The 26,112-nt window shown below is 45.7% G+C and overlaps 1 protein-coding gene across 1 annotated transcript; it reads left to right on the forward strand.

Annotated features, from left to right (window-relative positions):
• Positions 1 to 1,414: 1,414 nt before the first annotated feature.
• LOC144119991 (phospholipid-transporting ATPase ABCA3-like) lies at positions 1,415 to 25,570 on the forward strand. Its single transcript, XM_077652480.1, has 9 exons — positions 1,415 to 1,703; positions 3,229 to 3,501; positions 4,792 to 4,997; positions 8,924 to 9,079; positions 12,939 to 13,188; positions 16,099 to 16,299; positions 19,404 to 19,582; positions 23,850 to 23,978; positions 25,439 to 25,570. Exons 1-9 carry the CDS (start codon positions 1,415 to 1,417, stop codon positions 25,568 to 25,570), a joined length of 1,815 nt encoding a protein of 604 aa, XP_077508606.1.
• The last annotated feature ends 542 nt before the right edge of the window (positions 25,571 to 26,112 follow it).

A 26,112-nucleotide genomic window follows, 5' to 3' on the forward strand; every position in this document is an offset into this window, starting at 1 on the left:
CATTCACCCATTCACCCATCCTTCCGCTACGTCCCAACTGAGATCAGGGGAGTCTCCCCGGGCCTGTTCCTCTGGCTGTAGGTCGCTATGTAGCTTTTTACCTCTCCCCTAATTTTTTTTCCATTTTCCCCACCTATGGGTGGTAAAATTATATCATTGCCTTCGGGCCTTTCCATTTATCTTCACAATGAATTAAGCTTATTGTACGTTAGTGGGGCAGGCAGCTGCTTATTATTTTCAATTTTTTAGGTGGCCCCAACCTAACGAATGTAGACAAAAATTTATCCACACAACCATGGCCTTTCAAGCCTTCCGCTCAGGGGCCAGGCGTCACCTTGTCAAACGTCAGTAAATTCATGTCTGAAAGTGTTTTTTGGTTGTAAATAATGTGCACAGGCTGCTGTGGCCCTGCTGGATTTGGATGCGTCGCTTTGTTCGAAAATAGCAAGGCGCTTCTTTGGTTCAGGTCAAGGCTAAAAATTGGCTAACTGGGAAGTCGCACTGCCTTCTTAGTGCAGTGGTTCGCGACAGCCCTGTGTACCATAGACCTCGCGGTGTGACAGCCCTGTGTACCATAGACCTCGCGGTGTACACAGAGCTGAACATACATAAAGACAAGGAACAGTGTTTTATTGTTTCTGGAACCATAATAAGCAGCATTCGTCGAAGAGTCACAATCTTGGGAGGTTGCACGCTAGACTTCCTTAAACGTATGAGCTTTCTTGCTCCTTTAAAACACACTTCTTACAAATTCATGTTGGCCTGTATCGATAGATTGCCGTGTTCGTATGACAAAGATGAGGTCTTATTCAGCAAGGGGTCTTATTCTGTTTTAACGAAAACTTTAAACTTACTAACGGGAACACGATTGAAAAAAATATTTCAAATTTCAATTTTTTCGCAAAGAAAGGCGTCTTCTGGTGTTACAGAAACGCCAAAACAAGCACAAGTCGCCATACAATCTATTTTTACTGAAAGAAAAAACTATAGAGGGAGCTCTCTTCGTTGTCCCTTTGCTGATCCAGATGGTCCTTTCAAATAGCGCAGTGGTGCCCTAGTCTTTCGAGTATTCATCTCGCATGCGGGAGGTGCAGGGTTCGACCCCTAGTGCCGCCCGGTATTCACCCGTGATGCAATGGGCACAAGTTTTCCCCTGGCTTGGTGCTCGGCTGCAGGGTCAATTGCTTGGCAACTGGGTATTTGACCGTACCTTGAGTAGACGAAAAACCTTGTACCATGGCGCTCGTTGGCCGCAGATGCCGTTGCACCATAGAACTGATCGTCATCATCATGCTTTCAATTCCTCAAGCTATATCATTCTGCCTAATTATGTGACTAACTACTGCTAAATTTGCAGTCTGACATTTGAGTACTTGGGTGCAACTATAAACCAGCGGTCACAAGGGCCGGAGACATGCAGCCGCTGGAAGCGCTCGGCGTGGTGCTCCGGAAGAACCTCTGGGCGCAGCCGTTCCGGCACCACTACCTTCGCACGGCGGCCGAGCTGGCCATCGTACTGCTCTGCTTCGGCGTTTTGTGGGACCGCCGGCGACCCGCGCCGGGCACGCTCAGACGCTCCACGGGCGCAGTGTTCTACAACGAGACACCGGCTATCGATGAATCCTTCCTGCAGCAGGACCACATCCTCGTTTACGGACCAAGCTTGAAATATGTGCACAATCTCATGGAGGCATTTACGCCGGGTATGTCTGTTGTGCGATGCTCCTTCCATTTTGTTTTTTCTTTTGCTATTGCAGAGGCGGCTGCGGTTTCACTAGACCGCAGCTTATTTCAACATTGTCAATGCTTTAAATGGGTGGAGAGAGCAATTTTTTTAGTTTATTTCGGCTTCGAATCATGCGTAAGACATTACAAATCCGGGGTCACTACGTGTAGTTCGCCTAGGCTCATTAAGTAATTAGCAACTCAGTTTATTCTCGCATACTTTTTCGATTTCGGTTCAATAGCCGAACTTTGGCTACGATGTCACGAGTTGGTATGAGGTCACGTGAGCACATCTTTATGCACACAAGAATTGCAATATAAAAGCTTTCTTCACTTGCTGTCATCCGGCCCTGGAACATTTTAGCGAAGGAGTTCGAGTTAATTAAAACTAAAAGCAGGGCGATTGTACCGCAGCTTTCTATGTGCATCACGTGGCCGCATACCTACTTACATGCCTACTTGTGACGAGGCAACCATAGTAATGCGGGTGAAATAGAAACTGAAACTACGGAAAAAAAGAAATTGGATCGGAAATTATTTATCGAGCGCTGCCAAATTCACGTGGTTATCCAGGCTTACTAATGTCATACTCATCATTCCGAAACAAAAGCGCGCTGGGAAAAGTTTGGTGCCTCCTCTCTTTGACGAAATCAAAGGAGTTGGCGGAAGGATGCAATGTGACAAAACGCAGGCGACTTATGCGCACATTTGCTTCCACATTTGATCCCGAGGCCAAAATCTTGCTTTTATCAGCTTAAAATCTGTAACATGATATTTACAAATAGAAAAAAAACCGACATTTTCGAACCGAATATTTGTCTGCATTGCAATGCAACCGCAGCACTTATCACGAAAATTCTTCCTATTCGTGCAGGAGAAGCATTATTTGTATCAGCTGGATTCATTTCAGGGTAATGGCTACGTCTAGAAAGGGTGCCGTAAAGCAGTTGTTTTCGTGACGTCAGCAATCTCGCTGAAGCGAAGCGCGGAAGGCGCCGTTCCGAGAGCATTTGCCGAGTAGTCTGCCTTGCCATGCGCACGCACCCGTTCATAGCGGGCGTCTCCAGCTGTCTGGCAGCGCTCTCTCGCACTCAGTGAAGTTGACTATGGAGGATTTTGAAGAACCAAGAATCCAACTCGCTTATTTCGTACTTAATTCCTAATAGGTGTATTTCTAAGTGTTGCCAACAGCATATTAGCTTTTCTATATCGACTCAGCGCTGCGTTTTAATGAAAAAGAGGCCGCTATTCAAAATGAAATTACGTATGTCTCCACCACCGGCCGCATTTGCAAGCTGACGTCAATACTGTTTTTATGTGACACGGATCTCCGAGGCTCGGAACAATGGCATTCCCTCCCAATTCGTGATCACGGAGTCTTTTTCAATCTTGGCGTCACGAGTTTTAATCGAGTGGTGGGTAATCCCCCCCTCCCGTTAAGCTCACTCCTCCTAAGCCCCCTAAGGAATCACTCGACTCGCTCTGCATTTCAAAAATTTGCAGAAAATAGTGCCCAAGGGCGCTCAAGCTCCAAGCAGAAGCGGCCTCACGTGGCATCCACCCAGCCGGAAGTGGCGCTGCTCTGCGCGGAAGTGCGGCGCCAGTTCAAGGGCTACCAGGAGTCCATCGTGTGCGTCGAGTTCGATGAGAAGAGCCTGAAAACGCCGATGCTCAACTACACGGTGCACGTGTCCTCCACCAACCGGGGGGACTACTCGCCGGGAGTCAAGTTTCCCGCCTCCTTCCGCGAGCCGCCCGACGACATAGAGGCCTACGGTGTGATGCCACTTTACCTTGAGAGAGCTTCAGTGCACATGCGCGCACTGATTGCATACGAATATCTAGATTACGGAGAGTACCTCCAAGATGTCAATGACACCTTTGGTAGCAGTAGGTGTTGGGGGGACTTCTTCAACGCACTGGCCAATGGAAAATAAATGAAAACAACGTAAGGACGGCATTTATTATTACGCACTTCTAAGGACCCATTTTCAAAATGGTGCTTAATAGAGGTGGCGGCAGGTGTTGTAAAAACGAAAGTGTGTGCGTTCATACAGCAGGCAGGTTGTAATTTGTCCGATGTAATATATGCACACGCCGGGTGCAACCTCGTTGGTGTCCAACCGGCCACCGTCCATTAGCATGGCCATTTAGAATCAAGAATTTTTTTAAACGTTTGATTAAATTGCATCGTCGTCGTAATTTCTCGCACCCGAAAACCCCATTGTTCACCAACCAGAGGAGCCTTATTCTAATCGTGAAGCATCCCTCATGAACCGTCGATGTACACGCACAATGAATGACTGTGCAACGAATCAATCATTATACACATCTTTTAAATTGGTTAGAGTCTATAGAGTGTGAGGCGTGTCTCCTCCTCCTCTCCCCTAGAATCGGAAACGGAGATTTACCTCTCTCCACGTTGCCACCTATCAACCGTTGCAAGTTGCAGCGAGCTCTTCCACATCCTTAGCAGGTGACAATATCCATCTGCCAAGGTGCTGTGTGACGCCGACAGTGGCTGCGGGGATGCTGGGCTCATACGCAATAGCATAAAAAGGGTGTACAGTTACCTGCGGCCTCGCTCATAAACGACGCCACTCCCAATTGACCTCCGTGAAATAGACGCTGGGAAAAGCCAGGTTTGCGAAGAGGTCTTCGTTAACTGGCAGTACCACAGATCTCTCCTAGCCAATGATATTGATATGCAAGTGCACCGCTAGTTAGCGGCTTCGACAGTGCCCTCTGCGTATGCCCGTCATCCAACTGTTGTGTTTTGCGGGTATTGTCACCCAAAAGATCGCACTAGAGATGAATGTGGAGGCGAGACGCGCACAGAAGTTATCCCTTTCAGTGGTTTATCCACCGGATAAACATCGGGCTATTTTTTTCTTGTTTTCATGATTTTCCGGTTGCCCATTTATTATGTGTAGTATGTTCTTTGCTCAACAGACCTCTTTCCGTCAAATTCAGGGCTGGACCGAATTAGCTTTGGGTCAGTGACAGACAAGGGCAATCGTTTCTGCGTCTTGGCATCAGTGCCTGAGATATAACGTTGCTTTTCAGACCGACTGCAGCAGATCATGGCGGTGGTCGAGACAAGGCACATCCAGCTTCAGCACCAACAAAACATTGCCGACGACATGGGGCTTCCCGGGTCGTTGACCCGACGAAATGAATCTCAAAGGCCGACGGACTCTTACGGCATTAAGGGAGGCTCGCATTCGCAGAAAATGAAGAAGAGGCAGTTGGCGGGCTTGCCCTTATTGCAGGTGCGTCTATAGATTATTCCGCAGCTTGAGTTCGGCTCGTTCAAAACGAGTCGCCAATTTAGAATATACATTCTTCCTCCTCACGACAGCGAAGCCACTGAAATATGGCGATTTTATAGTACTACAAAAATGCTACGCTGGACGATGCACCATGTCCTTTGGAGAAAGTAAAAGTGATGAATACTTGGAATAAAAAAATATATTCATGTAACATTATTGACCGGTCGCGATAGGTTCTTTGGGAACAGCAACATGTGTCGCAGAATCCCAACTGGTGGCTTCGATCGAAACAGCCCCCTGCCAGTGCAGAGGCGCATCGCTTATCTGCTGCGCTATTGCGCTGGTAGTGGCAGGAGGACTCACCGCGATCTATGAATGTTATGTAGAAAATTACCAATCCTGCATATATCGGCATTAACCCGCTAAAGCTATGGCGTCTTGCCATTAAGGTGGAGTTTGAAAAAATACAGCGTCCGGCCTAGCTTGGACTGCCCAAAGCAAAACGAGTCAACGACCTCCTGCGAAAAATCCATATTGTCAACAAAATACTTTTTTTAAAAAACAGGAAAGAGAATTTCTTGTACACATGAGTAATGTTTCAGACTCGCAGACGACAACCTAGTATAAAATCGTGCCATGGTAACACGCGACCGTTTTTTCTGCAACTTTTCGGCAACAGATGAGGAGAGAGATTCTTCATCGTGTATCTCGTGCCAAATATCAGATTGCAGTGCACCGGCGATTATAACACTGAGCTTATCCAAAATCTTTCTGAGCCGGTTCACTTAATTAATCCCCGATATCTTCTGATAGCTATTCCTTGCAACTGATCTTTCCAATTCCCCTGCGTTACATTTTTCGTGCCTTCCTTCTTCGGTCACAACCTGGAGTTAGTCGCTTAAATTAACGACACAAGTTTATGCAAGGAACCTCTGAGGTTTGCAGCATTTCAGGGCTGTGTTTGCTACTATGACTCTAGGCAACGTCTGCGGATCCATATGAGACGACTGAAGTGTTGGGCACAAGCAGTAGAAACTAGAAGGGCTGAGGCGCAGCAACGCTCATGCTCACAGGTCTGCAATAAATTTGGAATAACCAAAACGCCCGCCGTTCCTGAGTCGCCGGCGCCCTCGCAGGAACCGGCTTTGCCAAGAATAAACGGGCAACGGGGCTTGCTGCTTAGTCTTAAGAGTGGAGTCTTTATGGTACCTCTAAATACCAAAAGAAGATCTCGAACAGTGGGGACGCGTTCTTTTCGTACTTAACCTACCTAATGCAGATTTAACACTGAAGGGTTACGATAAGTGCTTGACTTCACGACTTAAAACCAAACCCCTTTGCGTGATAACTTTTGGAAAATACGATGCATAGGAGCAGCATGCGGTTAGATATACTAAAAGCCTCTTTGATGTATAGTTTGGGGCCAGCGGACAAAGAGATGGTAGTAGCTGGTCGTTACCTTTCATATAATATTAATGCGAAAGAGTTAAGGGCCACGTTCGGCTGTGAACTCGGCGTCGTCGTCTTTGGCGGCTGTGTGAGTGAGAAACACCCAGAGATATCCGCGAAGGGGTGCTTGTGACATCATCACAACCTTCCCAACGGATCGCGAGAAAACTGCCCACCGCGGCAAGTGTGGCGGGGGGTAAATTAATGATTGGTCTCGCGAAACTGCTTGGGAAGAGAAATCTGGGGCGCCCAAGCCCCACCGGTGGCTGTTTTATTTAAGAGCCACCTCCTTGGGCGATGGCTCATCGCCTAATTGCTGTACCAATGCGCCAGGAGTGGTATTAAGACTGCTGACGATCTATGAACGTAATGTAACCCATTAATGCTATCTATTCGTAGCCAGGATGAGCTTGTGTCCCTTGCAGTTATTATTAAACCGAACTCAACCGCATGCTACGCGTCCAGCAGGATAACAAAAAAATGTAAAAATGCCAAATGCACAAATGTCAGCAGCAGAAACGTGACATTTTTTCAACCGTGCAGTTTTTCATGCGAAAAACAACTGCACACTGGGGCAGATATGGTGGCGATACTCAATATGAAGACCTTGAAGTGGCGTCGAAATGCCTTCGGCACTTTTCCTGGAAAAAAATAAGCTGCATAGCTGCTAGGCCGGACGCTCTCTTTATTCAAACGCTGGCAGTCCAGGCCGGCTGACTCGCACCTGCTCAATGCAAACTGTAGGTGTAGTCGGCGTGGCAGTCTCTTCCCAGCAAAGACGCGTTCAAGGACGCGGTCCCATCCTGTGTTCCACTAATAAATGACCAAGGTGCATGCACATTCAAATTTAATATGAACGACCTTATATTTTTTATAGATAATTGCTTCATAGCTGCCGCTCTCTATTCGGTTAAGCCTACCTGCTGCTTAATTGTCGGTCGTGTGTCTGAGGGGCGCCAATTGTTTTAAATTTCCTTCTTAAATTTGGGCGTGGCACGTTCAACAAATCATGTCCAGCTTTTTCTGCTAAACTTTTTGAAAATTGGAAAATTATAAGACACTTTTATAGAAATAAAGGCGATGATTCATTATTTTGATATGTAGCAAAATCTTATTTTTATGGTTTATGGTTTATGAGGGTTTAACGTCCCAAAGCGACTCAGGCTATGAGGGACGCCGTAGTGAAGGGCTCCGGAAATTTCGACCACCTGGGGTTCTTTAACGTGCACTGACATCGCACAGTACACGGGCCTCTAGAAAATATTATTTTTAAAGTGCACCCACGAATGCATCGAAGAGGTAAGACTGCTATAGGAAACCAATGGGGAACGTTTCTGACGAGAGCAAAAACGCTAATAGAAAAAAATACCAGAACACCATTGGCTGATCTGCGGATATAATGATTGTTATAGTGAAATCCTAAATTATATGAAAAAAATCCGTTCATAAAAGGGTTAACCGCTCAAAAATGGTTTTGTCCAGAATTGCTGGGTATCTTTGATGATATTTAGCACTTATAGCGTTAGGCGTAAAAACGGCTAATTCGGCATAAAAACAAAGCTGGTGGGTAGTTACGATGTGTCCTAGAAAAGAAATGGGTAAAATGGGTGTTAAGACAATCCTTGGAGTTTTGTGCACTTCAGGAAAGCGCACAGTGCACCATCCCCCCACCTTCGCTAAATTACTTAACGCATCGTAAATCTCTCCGATAAATTCCTGATCCGCAAGCCAATGTGTGGTTTTAAATTGTCACGGTTTGATTTTGTCAAAAAGATCTATCAGCCCATGAATCATATAACATAAAACAAGGCGATGGTGGAATGCTCTATAGCAGCGCTAAATTCTTTTTAAATACCTCTTGTTTTTCCCAGGGGCGTGGAGGTGGGAGGAAGGAAGCGGTTTGGTTTGGATCTAAGACACCTATTTAACCTTTAGACCGACTACCTCCATGCGGAAAGTCCTGAACATATTGCCAGAGCTTCACAGCTATTCAAAAATTCTAAAGCCGTACATTCTTGCCTCTACGCTACATAGCGTCGCCTATCTGTCACCTCCGCACATGTAATAGACGCACTTTCTGACTAACAAAGAGCAGCGGTCAGCGTTCGCAGTGGGTGATTATATGAAAAGCGAGGACTTCCACCGGAGGGTTTTTACCTTTGTCTCTAACAAGGCCTTTAGTCTCACCGGCGTCAGTTTGCACAACGTCGGATTTATTGTAACTTTTGGAAGAGGAAGATAGGTAGCGGTTCTATTTACTCAATGAGTTTCATCAACTTTCTTCTTGAAAAACACAGCGTCTACTCCGATTTTACATTTTTTCCCTTTTGCCTCGAGTAGTTATGCGCCACAACAGGTGGCACATTGCAGTACGCTGAATGTTTTACCGAACGCTGTTGCCGAAATAAAATAAGGATGCTTTCTTGAAAAAATGCAGCTGCAACTGCTTTAGATACGCGTGCAATTACTTGGCGCAGGTTAACGTCACTATTCGCCGCTTCCCGCACCCGAACATGCCGGACGACGTGGACAACTACCGGTCGAGTGTGTCATACATCTTGGGCATCGCCTTCCTGCTGCCTTTCTGCATGCGCATCAAGGACATCGTCCAGGAGAAGGAGTCAGGAATGAGCGTAAGCATCCAAGCACGGCACTTCGCAGTCAATAGACTTCTTTAGCATACCGTGTACAGCGTTACCGTTATCGGAATACCGGAAGCTTGCCCTCCACCAGTGCACCCGCTCTGACTGGTCCCGATGCGAAAGGCGCGCGCAAACTTGCTGGGTGCCTGGCGCCATCTGGTGTCCTCAAGGCGATCTGCACATGCGCACTGACGAAGCATGGCGCTTCCGCTACTCCGGCAACAGTGACAGTAACACGATACACGATATCTAAAAGGTGTCTATTAAGGCTCCGGCGCACTTCAGCGAGAACAAAATGTTGGAGTGTTCTTTCCGCTCACGCGCAAGTCGTCTAGGCTCAGCATGAAGTTCGAAGCCTCGAGTCTGACGGAGCAGACACGGTGGAAATTAGTTCTTGCGAACACTGATGCTTCATCATATGTGCGCGAATGCAGACACCTTTAAGTCCTGAGATAAAAATGTTCGAAAGAGGGTTAGTGGGCACGGACGTAATAATATTAGAGCAATAGTGAAGAACAGACGCCTGGGCAGGCTGGTACGGTGTCAATAAATTCCCAGAACGAAAGTCAGTTGATATGAAGTTTATTGAAGCACACAGAGATTACATAGCCACGTCAAGCAACAGCTCAAAACAATCACCAAAAAGCATAGAGAAAATCAAGATAGCCCTCCCCTCCCCCGGTCAAGATAGCTTAACTCGCTGCTTGTTAACGCGATGGATGGTTCGCTGACACCTTCGTAACTAGTCGCGAGATATGTCTATCCTCAATGACTTCCCGTTTATCTCCAAAGAATCAACTGCCAAGATATCCGCAGCCAAAAGATAAGTGTAGCAGCCTTCACACGCCTTACAGTGCTCAACCAAGTTTTACCCTTTACCATTCTCTAAAACTTCTCGAGCACCCGTAATTGTGGAGTAATGCATCTGCCAGTTTGGCCCACGTATACCCTTCCGAAAGAGTAGGCTGGGGTTGGACAGTGATGTGCCAAAAAGCCACTAGTGTTTTCTTATGTACATATGTTGCCCCATAATCATAAAAATGTGGCCAGTAGGTATGACGGTAGAGTGATATTTCCAGCTCCTAATAAGTTGTCAAGAATTTGCGACATTGTTAACTATAAAGCAAAGAATACGGCTCCCCAAAAAAAGACGTGTCGGGTGAAACCTGAGAATTGCTGTCTACATTGCAGATTGCGTGTGCTTTATCGGATACCGCTATCTTTTGGAAGAGTACACGTTGGCCAAAGTGACAGATGAGTCAATTAATGATTACATGAGCACGAGATGTCTTTAGAGAATGGTAAAGGTTCCAACTTGGTTGTGCATTGTAAGGCTGTGAAGGTTGCTACCGTAATGTTTCGGCTGCGGACATTTTGGTTGTTCTTTCTTTGCAGATTAACCGGGAAGCGCGATGGAGGTTAGACATTTCTTACGATTAGGTAACGAACGTGTCATTGAGCTGCCCATCGCGTTACCAAGCAGTGAGTTAGACTGTCTTGACTGGGGCGGATTTAAGGGCCATTCATGAATTTCAATCCTCAGTATTTTTTTGTGATTGTGTGTTTTCGGTGTGCTGCATAGCGAGACTGTATAATCTTTGTTTTCTTCAATGAAGTTCAGTTGTGAGTCAGCTCTGCTACTGTTTAGTTCATGTCTTTGTCTTTCGGCCTGGCAACTTTATAAGGTAACGATATTATCTGTGTCTGCTAGTTTCAGGATGAGTGCAATGCTAAGATGAAAAAGTTGAAACGAGTGGTTTTATTCGCGGATTTTTCCGCACAACTGATTATTACCTATAACTTTTCGAGTAGCTTAGCTTGCGTTTGAGCCAGCAGTACTCTGCATATCAGTGCTCCCAGAAACTGCTGTATCCGTACTCTGCTCACGCTATGCCTGTATTGTCCATTTCAATACTAAAAAAAAACAACGCCTCGTGATATCTGCGAAAGTAGCCGTATATCTATGCGTTTGATAATTGTAAGTCAACCTTGAGTTTTCCGCTTGACAAAAAACTGGAGCAAGAGTACCAGAGAAAACATGCTAACGTATTACATTGAAGATATGTATGAATACGCGTGAGTGTGTTTTTCGATGGCTGTGTTTTTCTGTTTTTTTACTCACTGGTTAAACAAAGCTTTCTGCGTGACAAAAAACTGGAGCAAGATTACCGGCGAGAATATGCTGTCGTATTACACTGAAAAGATATGTATGAATATGCGCGAGTATGTATATTGATGGCTGTCTTTTTCTGTTTTTTACTCCCTGGTTAAACAACAAACGAACCGCTTATGCGTAGCACTTCAAGTTTACCAAACAGCGAGCCTTGAATCTCTCCTCCAAGAAAAAAAAAGGATCGGAAATCGTTTTGGTTGTCAAAAAGCAACTAAACTGAAATCTTGCTTTCCTTCAGAAGCTCGTGGCTTTCGCAGCGAATTACGTCATCCTACGGCGTAAAACACACTCGACAACACCTTTCTGAAATCTAAATCTAGAAGAGGCACCAATATAAATCTAAAATAAATCTATAAGGTGCCTGTAACGTTGAGCACGATTCGTATCTTTTTTTTTAACGTAAATAAAAACATCTTTATATAGCCGTACACAACCAAATGCTCTGTAGAATAACATAAATATAGTTACATATACCAGTGCGATATTGATTCGAACTCCCATTATTCCTTAAACAGTGCCGAAAGTTGCCAAAGATGTTCATGGATCGCGTTTCGTTTATGTTCTACAAAGTTACTTGAACAGTAATGTTTAAATATTACCATTGGCAACAGGGGGCAGTGCGTGAAAGAAAGAACACGTGAGCCTAGAGCAAACATTACTGCTGGTGATAGCTGCCACCGAGCTTTTTTGCTCGAAGCTCACGTGTTATTTCTTTGACGCACTGCACCCTGCTGCTAATGCTAATATTTCAACATTAGTGCTCAAGTAACTTTGTGGAACATAGACGAAACGCGATCAATTAACTTGTTCCTGGACGTCCAGGCTTATTTTTGGCAACTTTGGGCATTGTTTCATGGAATAATTGGAGTTGTAATCAAAATCCCACGAGTAAATGTAACTGTATTTATGTTATTCTGCTCACACAGCCCTAATCGCAGTGGAATTGATGCTGCGGATTCCTAACTACTGTATTGTTTTTTTTATTTCTCAGCGAATCCAATTAGAGAAACTGGTGTCCGGTTGGAGCTAGACATTTCTCTTGAGGTCTCCGCCAGAACCACAAAACCCATACATCATTGCTCTCAGGGACTCCAGATGATTTCAGAGTAGGGCACATTTAGCAGAATGCATACAAATGTAGGCGGAAACTTCTCATTTGGCTATTTTAAACCTTCTGTCGAATCAAACCTGAATTTTTTAAGCGTACATCCGTATCTGCACTAAGCCTAATCCCCTTACGGAAGGCTTTGCCTATAAAAATAGCATATTCAACAGACAAAGAAAAACACCAGAAGGAGTCTGGGATCTCCGTCTTTTGCATGTCTTAACGTTGTGTGTGTAACGATGTACGTATTTAACAACTTGATCAAATATGATCGGACGAACTCAGGGTCCTTTCGCCTATGCAGTCGTCCTGAGAAAAAAAAAATCCGCCCCGAACCGTTGAGGCTGATCAGACTGTGGTTTGATTTCAAACATCATCTTTATTTGACCCAAACATTTCTTACAGATCGGTCTTTGGTGAGCTGCGCCTTCCAGCCGCTTCAAAACGCGTATCCATGACAATTTATGTGGTTTAAGCCAGCAGAGCATTTCAACAGGCTCGAGTGGTCCGCCATACGTGTCGTACAAGGCCACAGTACACGCTCTCCTCTTATTGCGCATGCGCTCTTGCAGGAGTTGCAGAGGATTATGGGCTTGTCGAACGTGGTGCACACGTTGGGCCACATCATCACCGGCGTGGTGCTCACCCTTGTCGCCACCCCTATACCCGTGGCGTGCATGACCCTGTTGCCGGGAGGTGGTGAAGCTGCCGGCCACGCCTACCTGCAGGGCGCCAGCATCACGCTCCTCCTGTTCGTCTTCTTCATGTTCTCCTGGATGCTCTCCCTGCACGCGTTGCTCGTGGCCACCATCTTCAGCAACAGTGAGAGCCCACGCGTACTTCCACCTGGCGTCATTTCGGGCCATTACGGAGTACCTTGATGATTCCTGCTTTATTGTTATCTAAACCGAAAGCCGGTTCTGTTACAGGCTGCAATCCACCTTTTTCACAAGATGTGGCGCCCTCTGGGGAGTGGGCAAAAACTGGTTGAAAGCAAGCGCAGATGCGAGGCGAAGACGCGATCCAGTTCCACGAGGCGCCAACTTGTCTTGCCAAGGGGCCATCGCCGCTAACATCAATTCGGCAGTAGGAGCTGTCGGTTTGTTTTCAACCAGTACAGCTGGGGAAGGAGAGGCGGACATGAGCAGAGTAGTCACGTGAAAAACCCGGTTTGCTATGACGCACCCTTTAAGCTTATGCCCTGTAAAATTACTGAATATTAGACTGAAGGCACCGTAAGGTATTTAGATTGATTTTCACGTTTTAATGCTCCACTTATCATTCAGTTTCTAATCTCGGTACTTATCTTTCGGTACAGTGCAAAGTAAACCCTTTTGGCCACGGCTACAAAAAAGGGGAGCATCTTTTGATTGCCCGCTTGCAGTTTAGTTCCCCACCCTTTAAAAAATTCAGGTTTTAAAATGTGCTGTCATTCAAGTCTTGTGAGCTGTCTAATTGCTTCAGGTAATGTTCTTAAGCTATTTCTCACCTGTAGCGGCTGTTCAGCATTATTACCTGAATGGAGTGATGTAAAAACACCAGTTATCTCCTCTTAACTATTTGGATGGCATTATCACTACTGTTTCCGCACGTCTCATAAGTGATTGGTTTGATGAAGTAACACTGCCCGCTTCACTTATCTCAGAATTGTCAGCTTTAGTACGTTCACGAGTAGAGAGATGCCAGCAAGAGGAGAGCTCTATGATCACACAGCTGTTGTGGTCGAAGGTTTGGATGTCCGAATTTTTTTACAGACAAAAGCTATAAAGTCCACATTGTGAAAGATGGCCCCTATATGGTGCTTCTTATCTCCCGTCCTCTTCGCCCCAGTGGATGGCATAGGGACGAGATTAAGCTCTGTCCTACTGCGTCCCCTGACATGGCGGGGCTCCATAGCTCTATGGTAGAGATTCCCAGCCAATCATCGCTAGCTAGTCACGAAGGAAACAGATCTCTATCAACGGGTCCTGCTGCAGTGTCACCAGGTTTTCGAGGCGGCGGCCGTTTCTGGTGGTGAAATTGTGTAGGTGATAGTGGGATAAAAGGCGACCTAAATGTGTCAATGAACGCCTTCTCCTTACTGGTCGTGAATGTCAACAAACAACCATAACAGGATTGTTTGCAGCCGTCTTGACATCGCGCTCATTGAGTATGAAAACGTCAACTTAAGGCCGGCTATAAAACTGCTTCGTGATGTGTATAATCCTTAAATGTAGCGTTTCGACCGAGCCCTGTGACAGACGAAACAATGCATGAGAAAAAAATCAGAGGCCCTTCCAAAATAAATGCCTTACTCAGTCTTGCAATAAGTAGTGCACACGAGTCTGGCTGCATGGGGCCAAACACATTTCTGGGAGCCTGTTTGAGTTACAGATACTGTATCCACACACAACCCAACACTGTTTTGTTCTGTGTCCCGGAACACATTAAGCAGTCTTACAGCAGTGTTAGTGTTTCTGTTTAGTCTGAATACACAGTTTCATTTAATTTCTCGGCTCTAAAGCATTTTTTTTCCTTTAGCGTTAAAGCTTCACGTCTGGCACTTCGCTTCTGTTTAACTTATGCCTTTGCCTTCCTTCATTTTACTTTTTGTGCAGAGTGTCTGTGAGGATACAAAAACGTTTAGGCGCACCGGCGCGGCTATATACTGTCCAGAGCTTTCATCACATCACCACCAGTGTTTCGGTTTCTATTAGTGTTGTATTCGGTTGCATTCGGACCATTCTCCAAAGCCACAAAACAATGGCAGAGAATCGGGAGAAGTACTTAAGATTTATATTTTCTTTGGACCCTCCAAAACGTGACGATGTTGCGTTACCTTGAACTTGCAGCCTGTTGCTAAAATGTTCAGGTAAGAATGCGGGAAGCAAACCCTTTTAAACTTTTCACGAGCTACGACGAAAAAGTTATTTTAATAAACGGGAGATAAGAAGCACTCTATAAGGGCTATCTTATAACATTCCACTACAACTTTTCAATTTCGTTGCCCACTACTGGCCTCCACAAAGTCGGTCCTCTTTGCCAGGGTTCTTGTTCACCACGCCTCATTTGGCAGTTCTTTTCTCTTCTTGGATTGGATAGGACCAATATCGTAAGCTTTAAGTTGAGTTTCAGTGTATATGTGGGGAGTAGCTTTAGCTAAGTGCCAAACTAATAGGACTACCACGGCTGAATGTCAGGTGGTGCATAGTACAGTGATTTCGCGTTTTGCCTCATGTCACGTTTTGCCCCAATCTCCCCTAATTATAGCCGTGTCTGCGGCACTCGTACCTGCACACTGCACTGTCGCACACTGCCGCGTTCCAATACGCAATACCCTATTGTAAAAAAATCAGTAGGGAAATTCTTTATGCATAATGCCCGTTCATTCATCTCGACTATCACCTACGCTTGTGAATACATCGGTACTCCTTGCTTATCCAGCTTAAAGTAGACCTTTATTGTTGAGGTAGGCTACGGCTGAAAACCTCTTAATTTTAGCTCTAGGTGCATGTTCGCCCGTTTCGCTAGGTCCGGTCGTCCGCGCAGGTGCAGAGGATAAACACAAGTTCAGAATAGATGTAGATAGACCTTTGCACATTTGCACCTATTCGAATGGGAGGACAAATTTAGCGGACGGAAAAGGATGGAAAACGAGAGACTAACCACACGAAAGTGTTCCGTGTGTTCCGTGTTCCGTGTGTTAACAAACACCAGCTGGTGATCGGTAACCAGCGTTCATGTAATTCGCAGCCAGCATGGCGGTGATGTTCGGCGTGTTCTACTGGCTCATCCTGACGCTCGCCGTGCCGCTGATGGCCATCGACGGCATTGAGCCGTCGCTGGCGCGATATGTGTTCACGTCCGAGTCCAGCAAGTACTTCGCGTCTTACACGCCCTGCCTCGGCACGTACTGGATCCTCAAGATGATGGGCATCGGCGTCGACTTTGACGGTGAGTGCGATGCGCTCTTCAGCCCGGACACCCGGAGTGTTCTGAGCACTGCAGCTTTCGATGAATAAGGAATGCGTATTTACTTGAAAGCGGTATTTGTGTAGGTGCGTTTTTCAGGATGCTCTCGTGCTTGCACAGTTATTGATCTTAAGACTGCCAGCGTGTCATTTCACTGTCCTTAATTATCTGCACCATTCCTAGTGCTCAGCTTACAGTTTAACAGCAACAGCCACAGAAAGTGTAACTTGGTGCTGAATCGCAATGCAAGCGTATATTTTTCGTTTTATTAATATTCACTTTTGCCACTGGCCATCTCCTTTCACGAGAGTGAAAGAAACATTAGGTATTGTTTGTTGGCTTTCAGCCGCGACGTCATGGGCAGTACCTGGCAATCATAAGAGAAAAAAGTATAATTCGGAAAACTATTCGTTCAAAAATATGCTAGCTGGCTTAAATGCTGCTAGCATGCATGATCAGGCTCAAAAATGGCATCCTCTTGACCATTTTCTCTGCTGGTTACTGACCATACAATTAAAGAGAAAATTGGCCGCTGACTGCATTGGGCGAACACGAAATCGTTGGCCGCACGCCGGTAATGCACGTGATAGGCACGTATCCAAGGGTAGGTAATCTTTTGACAATGCGCGCACTGCGCGTGAACCGCTGATCACCCCACTTCACACTCCTAATCACGGTGTTCACATCAGTTCCGTTTTATTTCCCAGAAGGTTCTGGCCCGCTACCTGGGCCAGAAGCTGCGGATAAGCAGCTTGACGAGGCACAGGCAGCGGTTACAAGGAATCACAGCACAGATTGATGGAAACATTCACACACCACGGAGAGCAAATATTTAAAACATGTTTCATATATAACAAAACAGACCCGAAATTCAAACGACACTAGCATAAAATATATAAAATATACAAGCACAGCTATCTAGCAAAAATAGATGTATACTATCAGGTGATGAAAAACAAGCAGGTCATACAGACGTTAAATCGTTACGTGACGATCACCTTGGCGCCACCTGAAATAAAACACCGGCAGTTCACCTGCGAGTAATAATACGCACCGAAGTCTGATACCGCAGCACCTTCACTCCAAGTATACTTTAAGTGGTGTTCATGCAACCTCCTTAGCCCGCTTACATGTACAGGCAGCAGTATCTACGGTCTCCCTCCACGTACCGGACTTAGTTTTCATCCCTGGACTTGACTCGCCTTGTTTCTCGGCATAAATCTTCCTGAATTTGCTCGCCACCTTGGAAGGGTGAACGATTAAAAATTACCTACCTGGTTACCACCGTAAATATAGTTTTTTCCATGGCTGCAGTGGCCAGCGGTCCTTAACTATAGCGTAGTTTCATTAGGCGCCAATCTTGGCCAACTTTGAGGCCGAATATTTAACCGTCCTAGAAATAACACCTTGTCCTCGGTCAGGCTGTGTGTAAACGAATTTTCAGTAAAAATTTTGATTGCAGTAAAGAGTGGCAGCGAATGCCTTCAAAACACGTTAACCTAAATGTAGTTAGCCCTGCAAAGGTTAAGGTACCAGAGTAAAACCACAGCAACCACTGAGCTTGACTGTCGCCAAATTTTCTCTGATGAATACAAGAACACGCTCATTCCGAGCCAGACGTTGGGCTGCTTTAATGTCTCAACTGCGCATGCTTCTTATCTGGTGAAGGTATCTGGGAACTGTGGTGCATCCCTTAAGACTGCTATATGTAGGTAGCGTAGATTGCGCCTTTGACGCAGTTGGACTGTGATATTCATTGTTGCGTGGCTCAGAGAGCATTTAAATGCTGTCTGCTTAACCGCTCAGTTATTCATGTTCATTTTTACAAAGGAATAGCATTTGGAATTCTGGCTATTGTTATGGTTTATCTCTGTCGGGTACGCTCCTCAATAGGCAAGCATTCATCTAAAGCGCGCATCCTACGTGCACATGACTGACCAAAACATAGGTTTCGCACGGGCTATACATGCCGCGCCATCTCTCGGCCCCGAAGGGCGGGGGAATACCAGCTCTTCCTTTCCCGTCTCGCGCTCATCTCCTTTTTTAATCCTGCCGCTGACAGATGGCAGTGTTGGTACCGCTGTTGAGAAATATTTTTGAAGCGAAAAGCTTCACTACGTCAGCTTTTCCACCCGTCAGCGGGGCCGCAAGTTTGACCTCAAATGTAGCTAGAGGTCAGCGAGGCCTCAAGTTTGGCCTGTAATATAGCTCCAGGTCAAACGATGAGCATAACTGGTGATAGGTTCGGCACATGACGCCAGATACAGAAGCGACACCAGTGGCTGTTACACCAACTGTCTGAACTTTCACCTTTTACCTTCGCTCAAGCGGGAAAGCGTCTGCCGGCATCGCGTGCGCAGGTTATGAAAATGGGTTTTGCATAAAACGCCGGTGCACTTTGATGCGTTGAGCGGAACGCTAGGTGTGATCGATGCGACGCCTGCCGTGCAGACCGCCAGTCGCTCAACCACAGACGTAGCCAGGGAGATGCAGCTTTTCGATTTCGACAAGGGTTAACCAGAGCTAAATCACCGGCAATTTTTTTTTTGTTGAGCATCGCCGCATACGATGAGGTTTTTTTTTTATTATCATCGATTCGAACAAGTGGCCGTCCGAAGCGTACTATAGAACAAAACATACCGCCGAACGTTATATGTGTGTGAAAGGCGAGCCTGAACACGCTAGCTGTTAGGCCGAGATAGTTTTCGTTCAACTTCCTCTTACCGACGCGGCGCCGAGTAAAAACACACAGTTCGCTGCGCTCCGCATACCTACTGCCAACAAGAAATTTCAAAAATGAAAATAATAAAGCAAAAAGATGCTTGGTTGCGAAAATCAGGCTCTACTATTGCGTTACTGCGTACATATAATATACCAGACGCTGTCGTCCTATAAGTATTTAAGTCCACGCACAAACATAACAAGAAAAAAGGCAACGTCATTTCAAACTCTTTCTTCGAGCATATCTGACTGCCGCACGCGCATCTCACTTACTCCTTTCGGAAGGATGTCATCGTATTTTGTCTTCTACATCTGAGTGCCAACAAAGGGGTTCACAAAGCAAACTGCGGCTACTGCTCTTCCAGGAGCTGCCAACTGGGACCTGTGCGGCACGAAGGCGTTCGGTCTGGACAGCGTCACCATCGGCTACATCGTCACCACTATGCTCGAGAGCGGCGTACTCATGGTGTTCCTCATTTGGTACCTTTCCGTGGTGCTGCCCTGGAACAGCAAGACGCCTCTGCCCTTCTACTTCCTGCTACAGGTACGCCCTAAAATATAGGCTTCTTGACGTGGCCTAAGTTCTATATATAGCTGAATCTTACAGGTATCTTGGCGTCGAGATAACAAGTAATCTGAACTGCTCAAAGCACATCAAGTCACTTGCTGCACGCGTTTCCAAATCACTAGGTTTCATCCGACGATCTCTCACATTTTCTCCGCCCATGGTTAGACTAACTGCATATGAAACATTCATCCGTACCAAACTTGAATATGAATCGACTGTTTGGAACCCGCATCAAGAATCCTAATCCAGGCGTCAGGAGCAGTCCAAAACCGAGCTGCTCATTTCATAACATAAATAATAATTGGTTTTGGGGGGAAAGGAAATGGCGCAGTATCTGTCTCATATATCGTTGGACACCTGAACCGCGCCGTAAGGGAAGGGTAAAGGGGGGAGTGAAAGAAGAAAGGAAGAGAAAGGTGCCGTAGTGGAGGGCTCCGGAATAATTTCGACCACCTGGGGATCTTTAACGTGCATTGACATCGCACAGCACACGGGCGCCTTAGCGTTTTTCCTCCATAAAAACGCAGCCGCCGCGGTCGGGTTCGAACCCGGGAACTCCGGATCAGTAGTCGAGCGCCCTAACCACTGAGCCACCGCGGCGGGGCATTTCATAACATCCAAATATGATTCTCGGCTGAGCGTTACGAAGATCAAATCTTCCATTGGTCTGGCCCCCCTGTCATCACGACGTAAGATATCAAGACTTAGTGTATTTCACAAACTTTGTTATAATTTCCCGATATTGCACGAGAGCCTTACTCTGCACCCCTTGAGATCTTCCCGACTTTTGTTTAATTGGAACAGTGTTCTGCGTATTCATGGTAGTACTAACGCTTTCAATAATTCCTTTTTGCCAGCTGTTATATCAGAGTGGAATATACTCCCTGACGGTATCGTCAATGAAACAAACTCAGTAAAATTTAAAAACTTATTGAATGCTTATTTCTCTCCTCAATTCCTGTAAAAGCCTATTTATTTACCTATTGGTTGCCTTGTTAATTTCAATGCGTTTACTTTGTTTATTTGTGCTTGCATTTATATTTGTGTTCTACCTTTGTGACCCGTTATTACTACTTGTTCCCCCCATTATGTAATGACCCACTAGTGCCTTTAAGAGAAAATAAATGATGATGATGAGTTCCTTGTAATACTCTAGCTCCTACCGCCAGTTTATGTGATTCGCAAAATTCTGAAATCAGGCACCCGACAGTGTAAAGAAATCTAAACCCTTAAGAGTGCGTCTCCTTGCCATTAACCCGTACGCTTGCTCTGCCCCAAAAGGGGGGCTCAGTATGGTTGCGCACCTTTATGAGGAGGTGTGATAATTGCAGCTGCACCCTTTTCCTAACTGCTTTCCAGTTTTATAGTTCTTCATTGCTCTAATGGGGTACAGACACAAAGTTTTGAGCTCACACAAACGGCATGATTTGTTTCATGGGCATAAGCAATTTACAGTCGAAGATGTTGAGTGGAACGTAATTTAATTTGATTTTCAATGCTGTCAGACGAGCCGCTCGGCACTTTCACTCGCATCGAGAACGTCAAGGTGCACTTGCTCAAATTACTGGTACGTCACAGAGCCCAATGGTTATTCACAGGAACAACCAGTAGTTGCTGGCGACGTTGACGTCATTGGGAATGTGCTAGTGACAAGGTGCGCTCCAGCATTGGTGGCGACCCAGATCGAAACTGACGGCGCGAAATCGTCTATAATGAATTATTAGTGCTGCGCGCTGATGCTCTCAGATCATTTTCAAGGTTACTAGGCTTGTAGGCCTCTCTCAAAGCAAAGAAACGTACACCCGAAAAGTTTGTGTCTGAACCCTTTAAAAGACGCTGGTCAGCTTATTTACGGCGTGCACGTTTAGCAGGAAGCTAAAAAGTGGCTACGAAAAGCTGCCCTTGACATGTCTTACCTTGCATTCAAATTACGCCATTCCTTACAATAGTTATGATACATTGTAGTCTGCAAAACTTGCGCCGGAAAGGATGCAATTTTTTTACAGTGTCAAGATCAGAAGACCTTCAAATATTCGAGGATACCACGACCGCAACCATAAGAACGCAGCTCGAATTGGATGAAAGAGGCTTTCTCCATGCATTCAAAACTTGGCTGTATATGACAATCGCTACGCCCGTTTTAAAATTTTATTTATTAACTAGTTTTATTAGTTAGTTAGTTAGTTAGTTAGTTAATTATTTAGTTAGTTAGTTAGTTAGTTAGTTAGTTAGTTAGTTAGTTAGTTAGTTAGTTAGTTAGTTAGTTAGTTAGTTAGTTAGTTAGTTAGTTAGTTAGTTAGTTAGTTAGTTAGTTAGTTAGTTAGTTAGTTAGTTAGTTAGTTAGTTAGTTAGTTAGTTAGTTAGTTAGTTAGTTAGTTAGTTAGTTGTATTTAATAAGTTAGTTTTATTTAATAACTTCGTGCATTTTCCTGGCAGAATAAAGCATTAAACACGCGTTAAGCATGTGTACCATCGCAATGTTGCGCGGCATGTTTTCTGGTCATCACATGGCAACTGCGATCCCTTATCAACACTTAACGATTCTCATAATCATATGACAACAAAGAAAGATAAAAACCCGGATAAAAAAGATATAAACTCATGACCTTTGCATTCTGAATCAAGCGCGGATATCACTGCGCCACCACAGCAGACTGCCCACAGCAGCAATATAAAGCTTTACATTGGAGCTCATAAATTCGTTAGGTCTTTTCAATGACGTACTGCCACTTAGAGCAAAACATGGTGATATTGTTCTCATATACTTTTCCAACGAGCTTAGGTAACCCTTTAAGTATAAGCATAGTAGTTAAAATCTCGTTTTTAGCAAAACAAGAAGTGCCGAACTGTGTGTAATTGATGCCCGGTACTTCACAACCATGAATCGTTGTTTGTGTTTCGCTTTTTTTTGGGGGGGAGGGGAGGGGGGGGGGGGCTACAGGGGGACTTATTTAGAGTAGCTGGCAGTTTCACATTACGACCTGTTGAAAAAAAGATAGTAAGTCATATTACGCTTATTTTTTGTTACTGGCGAGCCGCGAAAAAGCGTATTTGACTTTATGTCGCGATCACTGGTTCGCTAAGTGTCGTCGATGCTTACACATGCACTGATTGCCATACTGTAGTAAGGCAGCGCATATAGTAGATTCATTATCTTTCGCCAAGAAGCAATGTAATTTCGCGTTTTAAGGGGTGAGTGCTCACCTCGCAGTGTGAAAATAGTGGGTTCAATTCCCCGCACTTCGAACGAAATTAGTTTTCTTTGATACCACGGTAACGTCATCTCTAATTTTTTAGAATACTGCTGGTGGTCAGCGCTGACGTCGGGTTTCTTTGGAAATGAGACATATAATAAGCTCGCGCTAACAATAATTACCCTCTATTACATGAATGATCATCTTATTAGCAGCTGAGCCCAACGCCTAAATACCTGTGGTGCTACTACTACGTTATGTCGCGTAAACTCCCCATTTGAAGTTGAGTATAAAGTTATCGGCGAACTTGAGACATATAATTCCGAAGCTGCCGCCGCGGTGGCTGAGTGGTTATGGCGCTCGGCTGCTGAGTTGACAGACGCAGGTTCGACCCCGGCCGCGGTGGTCGAATTTCGATGAAGGCGAAATTCTAGAAGCCCGTGTTCTGTGCCATGTCCGTGCACGTTAGAGAACCCCAGGTGGTTTAAATTTCTGGAGCCCTTCACTACGGCGTCCCTCATAGCTTGAGTCGCTTTGGGACGTGAAACCCCCATGAAATCATAAAACCATAATTCCGAAGCTACATCGCTACGGTTGTTTGTAGTGTTTAGGCTGTAGTGTCCGAACACGCGTTGGACTGTTGTGGACATGTCCGAGAAGCATGCCCTGCCACTTGATGTTTGTTTGCTCCATACACAGATGGCAACCAAGCGAGCAATACCCTGCTTTATGGTAAACTCGTTGATGGGAAGGCTTTCGGTTGGGCAAGACGCAAGAGTTGCGAAGGCGTATGTGTACCGAAGGCGTACGTGTAAGTTGACCTCATTTGACCAGAATCTTCTTGGCAGCAGTACAACGAACAGGGAAATGAGCAGTGCAGCGCACGTGCTATCTTTGGGCAAATAGTTGTCCCTTTGCTTGTGCCCTTTCAAAGCCGGCTTCTAAGGCTCCCTGATATACCTCGTCACCCTCCACAGCACTCTTTTTAACCTTGCAGGAAAACTTAAATACATCACACCTTACCAGAGAGTTTTTTTTTTCTGATGCAGGTCAGCTACTGGATTCCCACGGAGCGAGACGTGAAAACCGCCAGGTCCAAGTACAAGCGGATGCACTCGCACCACGAGGAACTGCCGCAAAAGGCATTGGTGGTGGCCAGCGCTCGGGCAGTCACCAAGGTAAACGAAGTTGAATTTCGTACTGAGCATCGCGACGGAACCCACTCGCTGATGCTGGCTTTTCACCACTAGCGAGGATGTGGGTTTTTCAACTAACAGCATGTATATCAGCAAACTAAGTGTCCTTCAGTCAAGCCTTCGTTCCTGTTTTGTTTGCATATTACAGAAATAACTCCTTGATACTGCGGAAAAGAAAGTCATCCCTGTTCAGAATAATGGAACGTGTTGAGCCGGGGAAGTTTTTTTTTTTGTAAATATAGTCCAGCGACGGCAGAGACGCGGGTACCGTGGTTTTGCTTGCGTGCTAAACAAAGCTGCTTCCACGTCGCATTTACCCTGCGAACACAATCCAGGATACGTCACTACTCCCTTTGTGTGACGTCTGTATTCAAAGCTCGGAATATAGGCTCGTTGAAATTTTTGAAGCGAAAACGCCAGCTTTTGTAGCCGTCAAAGGGGCCGCAAGTTTCACCTTGAATGTAGCTAGAGTTGAAACCATGAGCATAGGTGATGGTAGTGAGGTTCGGCACATGACTTCAGCTACAGCAGCGACACCAGTGGCTGTTACACCAGCTATCTCAGCTTAGACCTTTGACGTTGACCTTCGGTTAAGTGGTAAAGCGTCTGCCGGCATCCCATGCGCAGGTCATGAAAGTGCGTTCTGCATAAAACGCCGGTGCACTTTGATGCGCTCAGCGGAACGCTAGGTGTGATTGATGCGACGCCTGCCGTGGAGAGCGGCAGATGTGCACTCAGTCACCGCATTGCTGAGAGGAGGCATCACATGTGTGCTGCCTACACACTCCGTGACGTCACACTGCTTGACCGAGCGGATCGTGAGAGCGTAGGCTTGATTTGCATGCGCAGGGCATCAAAGTGGGTTCCGCATAAAACGTCGGTCCACTTTGATGCGTTCAGAATAACGTTACGTGTGTCCCATGCGACACCTGCCGACCGCCAGTCACTCGACCACAAGCGTAGCGACGGAGATGCAGCTTTTCGCTTTCGAACAGGATTCACCAGAGCTAAACCAACAGCAATTTTTTCTATATTCCTACACCTGCCAAAGGCAACTGAAATTGCACAGTTTTGGAAGCTTTACAGTGTTAATAATAAAGCATGCACCGACGGTCCCTATATTGACTATCAGCATGGCGGCAGCTACTAAAAGACAATAGGGAGGAAAGCGGAGAAGCATGAAGTGCGCACGATGGTGTTGGTACAGCCTGTCTGAGGTTTTTGTTTGATATGCTTACCTGCCCAGCAACAGAGTACGTTGGCTCTAATAGGCAGGATGTCAGTTGCTTTGCTCTTTCTAAGAACGGCTCCAAATGCATATGTCGAGCACGGCTGCGAAAACCATGATCACATGCCGTTTATGTAGCACAATATATCCGCGCGTTGTTCATATTCCCTGCTTGGCCGATGTTCCAACCATGCTTCATTTTATCTGTTCACAGGAATTCGACAAAATAAAAGCGCTGGACTCCGTCGACCTCAAGATCATCGACAAACAGATAACCGTTATCCTGGGACACAACGCAGCTGGGAAGACCACGATAATAAAGACCATAGCAGGTCTGTTCAGTTGAGAGCATGAATAGGCGCTGAAAAAAAACTTCGGAGAGGTCTTAACTTCCAATATGAGTTCCGTTTTCCGATCGTAACCTGCAGTTGCTATTTAGTCGGAGCCCTTGCCTTTCCGCAAGACAGGCTTAAAGGCAGATTCACGAAAACTGCTTCGTTTTCGCCCTTAATAAAAATTGTTCAGCTCTTTTTCGGCTGTGCTCATATCTTCGCCAGCAAAAGCGTTTTGATTGGACACAATATTTTGTTTAAGAATGTAATATTTTTTTCCTCTGCTTAACTTACTCATGGTTAAAACTGAAACTCACTCCCTCCACCGAGATACGTGAGATAGTTACTGGGCCAGGCCATTTCCTTTCCTCAAAAGCAATTTTCGCTCCCAGACGACCGTCCAGAAGCGATTGGTTGTGAACCCTAGCCTCAGAAATCCGCATTGCAAACGGGCTTTACCTCATCACAGTTTGATTGTGTAAACTGCGATTGGCGGCACTATCTGGATCTCAACTTTCAGCTATGAAAGTAGCGTCTTAGTCTTTCGAACGCGTCA

This window comes from Amblyomma americanum, chromosome 2, assembly GCF_052857255.1.
Source record: "Amblyomma americanum isolate KBUSLIRL-KWMA chromosome 2, ASM5285725v1, whole genome shotgun sequence".
NCBI classification, from domain to species: domain Eukaryota; kingdom Metazoa; phylum Arthropoda; class Arachnida; order Ixodida; family Ixodidae; genus Amblyomma; species Amblyomma americanum.

Coding starts and splice junctions, on each gene's coding strand:
- LOC144119991 (XM_077652480.1), top strand. CDS start 1,415: ATGCAGCCGCTGGAAGCGCTCGGCGTGGTGCTCCGGAAGAACCTCTGG. Junction 16,300..19,403: donor CATCGGCGTCGACTTTGACG/GTGAGTGCGATG, acceptor CTGCTCTTCCAG/GAGCTGCCAACTGGGACCTG. Junction 19,583..23,849: donor CCTTCTACTTCCTGCTACAG/GTACGCCCTAAA, acceptor TTTCTGATGCAG/GTCAGCTACTGGATTCCCAC.